At 30.4% G+C, this 7,462-nt stretch overlaps 1 protein-coding gene across 2 annotated transcripts in view; it reads right to left on the bottom strand.

Annotated features, from left to right (window-relative positions):
* The window catches only part of LOC123007564, a 7,535-nt gene extending 4,390 nt beyond the window's left edge, over window positions 1-3,145 (bottom strand). For both annotated transcript variants that reach the window (XM_044402934.1, XM_044402932.1), the window contains exons 1-3: window positions 3,050-3,145; window positions 936-1,021; window positions 701-886 (exon numbers count right to left, since the gene is read on the bottom strand). In XM_044402934.1, coding sequence (XP_044258869.1) covers window positions 701-886; window positions 936-1,017 — 268 coding nt within the window. In that variant the 5' untranslated portion in view covers window positions 1,018-1,021; window positions 3,050-3,145. The remainder of the gene's footprint in view (window positions 1-700; window positions 887-935; window positions 1,022-3,049) is intronic.
* Window positions 3,146-7,462: the final 4,317 nt, after the last annotated feature.

Below are 7,462 nucleotides of genomic sequence, written 5' to 3'. Positions count from 1 at the left end.
GCTTTAATTCTTCAATAAAATATATTTTATATGACACAAAAATGACGATATGGCTATTCAAATACCCAAATTCCGTCTATGTCAAAAGTTATTCTACCTCCATTAGATCATCAAAAAAATGTTTTTTTTTAATTGTATTGACTGTTGACACATTTGTTTTTCCTATTTTCGGATTTTTTAAAAAATCTGTAATAATTTCGTTCTGAGGCGCTCGAATATTTGTTCAATGCTTTTACCGTATCGTAATTTTGAAATTTTTATAATTTTATCTATTTTTTCATCTATTTTACAGTTCACAAAACTCTTATTGATTATTATTTACACATTTGGAGTGAAATAGTTTTTCCATGGCCAACTATTATCACACAAAATATGTATTTCACTTTTTAAGTATAGTTATAAAAAATATTTTGTTACAAATATATATTTTTTCAGAGCAGAAAAAAATAAGCTTTTCAAAATTGCCATAGCCGCCTATGACTTCCATTTAAAAAAATACAAGTTTATCTTATTACGGCTAAACAAACAACTGAAAAAAATTGTTAACTACATTATTAAATTCTACGTAAAAAAGTGCCTCTATAATGTCTTTATTTCAAATTCGTATCTTCTATAATAACGAAGATATAATTTTTTTTAGATTTCGCCAAAATGTCAACTATTCGGACTTCCAAAATGCAGCACCCTGTATACTAGTTACCTAAATAGTGTATTGGGCTGAACCTGACAATAGAGAATGTACCGTGTTCAATATCACAGTTGCGCCTGCGAGCTTGTTCTCGAGCTAGTTTGGCTCTTCTTCGCAAACAACATATTACTAACAATGCAAGAAGGGGAAATCCCAAGATACAGGAAATTATTGGCACCACTACAGTTTCCGGTGACACTGAAACACAACCATTATTACGAATCGCAAAAGCACTTTAATTAACTACCAGTTGGATAAATCAAGATTACGGGCCGTTTATTTTGCGGTCCCACGTGACCCGGGGATCGACTTTCCGTTTGACTCGACATTGACCTAAAACAAGAAATTTAAACTTGAAATCACATCAATTCTAATTGGTTGGAATTTAGATCACGTGATTTAGAACATAGACATGATTGGTGGAAAAGTTTCGCTCAGTTTTTTAGCACAATGATTAAATATTCTTTTAAGAAATTGCACAATATTTCATTTCGCTTCTGCGAAAACAAGTGCTGGAAATTAATAATGCAGGTGGTTTTTCTCTATATGGCTGAACAAATGCTGAAAATTTTTCAGTTTTCATTGACTTGTATCATGGTCCTGAATTAATAATTTGGGTGTATTTAGGTAATTTGAAGCTGAAATTCAGGACTGCTCCCTCGAGGCTTTTGTGAAAGCAAAATGTGCCTACTTAAGCCCTAAATAAAATATCAGAAATTTCGAATTAAAATCGTTTTTACAGTGAGAATTGCCAAAGTTATTTCCAACAAGAGAGAAAACCAGAGAATTATATATTATAATGTGGGAAAGAAAACGCCACTATTTTCGGAATGTTTCAAACACATAAATATCTGTTTCAAGTGGGCCATTTATTCTCGCAAAAAGGTACCCTTGAATTACATAAATATTTTCTCTCTTGGGAGAAACATTCAGAGTTTGTCCTTCCTTAAGTTGGGAAAGGATTTAAGGCTCTCAAATGCAGTCTGGCGCAAAGTAGAGGATAATGCTTTTAGGGAAGTATTGATTTTGAAAAAAAAATTTTTCGATACAAAGCATTTAATTTTAAAAAAGAAGAGAAGGATTGCTGCTCCTCGTGATGTTGATGTAATTCAAGTCTCGTGTTTTTTTTGTTGCGTTATTTTTGTTGGAAGAAAATAATTAGTTGGATTTTGTCCCGAGCACTGAAATAGAGCCGACGTAATAATTTTTATTCTCTTCGTCGGCTTTATAAATTCGATGTTATGATGGTAATAATAAAGAAGAGCGAATGAAAGAAATCCCTCGAGGGCTCAATTAGTGAATGGGGAAGATCGACGATGTCGCTTTTAATAACTTCAACCCTAAAACCTGTAATTTTTTTAACACAACTCGATGTAATAAAAAAATGTGATATCTTTTCTATCATGTACATGTTTGAGCGAAGCCATTCTAAGTCAGCGAGTACTAAATTATCTGTGTGAAGCGATATTAAAGCACAAAATTTTTCAAAGCTTTTAGCGACAAAATTTCCAATAAACCCTCGACTAATAAAAGGAATTTCATTCCGAAAACTGTAACCTCTGAAAGTAAAAAATACAAATATTGGAAAAATTTCCGGTATTAAACCGAACTAATTTTTCGCTTTCAATAGAAATATCTGAAGAATGCGTAAATGGAAGTTTAGTATTTCAGACACACATTTCTAAATCTGCAAAAACTTTGGTGAAATCTTTTTATCTAAACGAGATGTGAGAAATACTTTCAAAGTCGAGCTGAAGCAACAAGAAATGCGGTTTACGATGTGGAAAATATATTTATTTGATATTTGTCCCTTTTATAAGTATCACCAATTTCAATTAAATAATAAATTTCACCCATCCTGACATTTATAACCCAAAATGTATCGTTTGATGGCTTAATCATTCCAGTTTAATATAAACCGGATTAACCGCGTAAACTCATATCTCATGCGAGTTTGTTAAATTTAATTCGTTCACAAAACGGACATTTATCAATTCATCCAGCAACAAACATTCCATTTTAAATTTTTAATTTAAATTCCACGTCGACAACATGTCGATGAAATTCTTTCAGACACGCAAGATGGGCTGAAATAATCGATAGGTTTGAAATTTTTCAAAGCACTTAATCCTACTTTGCAGGACTATAAAAAAACAACAATTTATTTAAGGTTCATAAAACATCATTACTTTGATTATTTTATGATTAGAGAGAACTAGACTAAAAATAGAACAGAAAACAAGGAACAGTGTTTTTATTTTGAATCGAATTGTTTGTCTGTGTTGTGTTTTGATTAAACTATACATCATTTAGTGTGACTGGTGAAAAAAAATTGCAATTCTCAATGTTCACCAAACTCACCTAATTTAAACCATCATTGAATCACGATGAAATCAGTTTGAATTTACGAAAACGATTTTGAAAAGTGCGTTAGCACCCCTAGAAGACCGTCACCCGCGTACTGAACCAAAGCACAAGAGCTGTAAGCAACTTTATCTCCCTCTCGCTTCGTCACATACGTTTCGAGTTGTAAAAGCTCATGCGCTATAGCATCCAAACGACTATTTGAATAGTACACGATATGGCATAATCTCTATTTTAATTTCAAGAGACTTGCATTCACTGGAATATAAACTGGAGATTAAATGCCAGTTTTATTTTTGAAAATCAAGTACTGCTTGCCCGGCACCTCCACCATTTTTAAAACAACTAAAAATTAATACAAAAAACTTGTTTCTCTTGAAAATTAATACCATTTGTTATAATATTTGCGTAAACGTCAAAACAAATACAGACGTTATTAGAAATTTACGTTCAATAATACTGATCGTAGAATATTTATTTGTTTTATGTACAACCACAACAAAGAGTTGTGTTAGAAATTATTTATTGTTTTTATTTTATGGAACAATTTCCGATTTCTGACAATAGTTAAACGGATCAAAAGAAAATTAAACGCAAAATATCATTTTGACGAGAGTTTGTCTCAAAAGTTGAGAAGCAGTTGTGTTCTCGAAAATCAAATATTTGTTTAACAACTGTTCTCTTGAGTTCAGCCGCCGACAACTTAAACAATAGGTGGAGAGATAAATAGTAAGAGTGAATGATTATTTTTAGCTCGATCCAGAAATATTAATACACGAAACACAATTGACTCCGATAAAAATTTGCTTAAAAACTTAACACGTTTTGTGGTGTCAGACCGCGTTTGCAATGACGTCAACAAAACTTCCAATACACTTGTTGTCACAATGACTCAAGTCAAAGAGAATTATAACTAAACTCTAAGTAAAGTACTCATGACTTGAACGAAGAAATTATTTCAAATCATATGATTTTTCAATGAAATAATAACTAAGGCTCGGAATATATGCACGAAAAAATCGTAAAATATGCGCATATATATGCACATATTTTCACAAAAATATGCACAAAATATTAAGAAATATGCTCCAATATATGCCAAATATGCATTGATATGAAAAAGTCAAATGTATTTATTTTTTGAAAAAACTAATTGATGAATTATTTATAAAGTTCTGTAAAAATGTGATGTTTTATCAACAATAAAATTTTTCGATATTTTTGTTATTTTGTTTTTGAGTTTTACAAAAATATTATTTTTTTTTAAATGGCAACCCACCAAAAAAAACATTTTTTTCATGAAGGTTATGATATAAGGGATTACAACTATCTACTTTGTATTAAATTATTTATTTACATATATCACTATTTAGACAACAAAAATCAAATAACTCAAAAACAAAACAAAATTTTGTTCTTAAAATAAGTTCATTTTTTATATTACTCTAATTTATATTAATTATTATTTTTTGGAAACAAATGATTTAAAAAAAAACCGCTTGGTTCAATACAATTTTAAAAGGAAACACTCAACAGGGTAGGTACTAATTTTTTGAGTTTGGCTTACGAATTATCGGTTGTTTTCTCTTTAAAATATTTTGTAATCGGATTATTTTTCTTAAACTGTCCAATTTCTAACTTAAACTGAAATTTTTAATCGGAAATTAGTGATTTGAAGAAAATATGCACAAATATGCAATATTTCCTAAAATATGCACCAAGTTGCCAAAATATGCAAAATATGCATTTTTTAATTGACTTATTTTGGTCAAAAAATATTAGATATGCATAGAAAACTTACAATTTTGTTGATATACCTCTTAATAACAAATATGCATTTTGCATATAATCCGAGCCTTAATAATAACAGTTTTTCAGCACGGAGTAATTTCGTTTGCAGCTTGGTTTTTTTAGCAAAATAAAATTTTCCTACACTCGGAGTTAATTATGCGGGTTTATTATTGCTTTCATAACTCCCTAATTAGCTTTTTATAACGCAATAATATGCGTTTGCGTACATTTAGGACGAGTCTTTGTTAATTATTGATTCAAGTTAGAAATACACGAGTTAAGATAACGACACAAAGCTATTATTTGAGCAAAAGTTAATTACACATTACAATATCACAAAAAATGTGTTTCTTTTTGAAAAAGCTCAAATTGTTAGAAATTCTTTATTAAACCACTTGAGCCGATCAATTCCTAAATTGTTGTGTAAAGAAAAAGTTTCGATAATTATTAATGTAGCTCAATTTTTTTATTATTTACTTTTCAATTTATTTCAGCCAGTTATAACGGTTAATTAACCACAGAAATTGAATCGCAAATATAATCGACACTCCTGAACAATATCGATTACATCAAGGATGCAGTGGATACGAATCTAAATTAAACGCGAATGTTTCAAGGGAAATTTAAAATATTCACCTCGCTTCGCTAAAAATAATTGGAGAGGGTGTATTTTAATAACTAACACAATTAAGAGATTGTTATTATACAATCGAATAGACAACCAGAAATACATCAAATCTGCGTAATGAGCTAAACATTTAACAAGCTTTGAAATACAATTTAAATTGTCGTTTGAGTGATTATTTGAATAAAATTGAATGAAACAGCGCATGAAATTGGAATAAAATTTCGTTTTTGCTCATTTTTTTTATCCTAAAAGAGCCACTAAATGAAATTATCATTTTTTGTGAAGTGTATGAGGTAATTTAGATGCTGCTGTGGACGCATTTCATTCAGATTCATTACGTAACGTGTGGCAAAGTGGAAAATATCTCTAAAAGAGTTTCTTTTGAGCAATGTTTCTTCTAATCCTAAATAATTACTGTGGCACGAATTGGTTATATTGCGACCTTGCGGTCTTATTTGCTAGGAAATAATAAGAGATTACGATTTACCAAACAATTCGCGTAATTAGAACCCTCGACTATCTTCACTGTCACGAAATGACACGATTAATTTTCCAGAGTTGAGAACAGGGAAAAATGTAACTGAATTAGCTTATCGAGCTGACTTGTCATTTCTATTTAAAAAGTGCAAAAAATTAGGTCATTGTAGTACAATAAATAATTAGTTGAGAAAAATGTAGCAAAAAGAACAAACAAAAACATTTTTCTTCTGTGGAATGGTAAAGAAGAATGAAATTTTTTGAAAATTATACTTTTGTTTAACAACATTTCTAATTATGTAAATACTGGGAGGCTACTTTATCAGATCCAGCACCGGTGCCAACGTAATAAATCTTAACTTTTGCTTTACACAGCGATGCTTATCATGCAGTGTTGGCAGAAATGTCTCTGATTAATTTTCGTGGGGTTACCAACCCATTTTTAAGTAATTAAACAACTTTTTCGTTCTCACGGAACTACGCCAATTATGTAATAATTGATCAGCTTCTACTTGATGATCTTGTTAAATTCCCAAACACAATACAAGTCGTTTTGATACGCTGCAGGTTAGCTTCTTTTTATTCCATTGTACAACATTCCGAAACAATGATGAAAAAAGTGAGAAAACGAACTAAAAAAGTCTATATTTGTTCTACTTTATATTCGACGTAAAATCCGGATTTCGAATAAAAGATAGACAACCAGCAATTCAAACAGAAATTATAATTATAGTCCGCTCAAAATAAACATTTCAAATAACTAAAATTCCGACAGAGCTAAATTTTGGTGGAGACCTTGGGTACACCATTAGAAATAAAGTGTCAAAAGTCCCCATCGATCCCATGTGTGCTAAAAAAGTTATTTGGGGTCAAAGGTCAAAATTTGACGTTTTTTAAATTTTTTTCGAAAACGGCAAGTTTTGGCAAATAAGTAGCCCAGATAAAAATTATAGATCTTAAAATTATCTACAAAATGGTCTTTATACTTTTTTTCTAAGAATCACCATTCCTGAGATATCGCGATTCTAAAAGTTGAAGGAGTAACGTTCTACATCATATGAACATACAGAGTGCGCCAGAACTCGCGCCCCAAAGACAAATGCCATGTAGGGTAAGGTACCAGGAACATGTAAAAAATTAAAAAAAATTCTATCTATAGACATTTCAAAGTTATGACAGTTTAAATTTTGCACTTTGACTCTATTTATTTCTGTTGGAAAAATAATTTTCCAAGTTTTTTTGCTACAGGCTATTAGAAGCGGAAACAAAGAACTTGTATCCTAAACTGTAACTCTGTTTAATATTATTTGTGGCGTTTATTGGCAAAAGTTCTGTACCTTTACTAAATAATTGTAAGAAAACATACCAGGTGAATAAAAAGTATGTAACCAAACGTTTTTTGCTTAACCTTGATGAGTGATAAAGTACTATAAAAATGTGATGATTTAACAAGAATAAAATTTTTCGAAATTTCCTTTTGTTTTTGAGTTCTACAAAAAAAAAAATAATTTTTA

The sequence above is a fragment of the Tribolium madens genome, unplaced genomic scaffold (genome assembly GCF_015345945.1).
Source record: "Tribolium madens isolate multiple individuals breed KSU strain unplaced genomic scaffold, Tmad_KSU_1.1 Scaffold_3;HRSCAF=73;Tcas5.2_LG2, whole genome shotgun sequence".
Classification (NCBI taxonomy): domain Eukaryota; kingdom Metazoa; phylum Arthropoda; class Insecta; order Coleoptera; family Tenebrionidae; genus Tribolium; species Tribolium madens.
The sequence above is the reverse complement of the archived record's forward strand: the minus strand, read 5'-3'. Positions and strand labels throughout refer to the sequence as shown.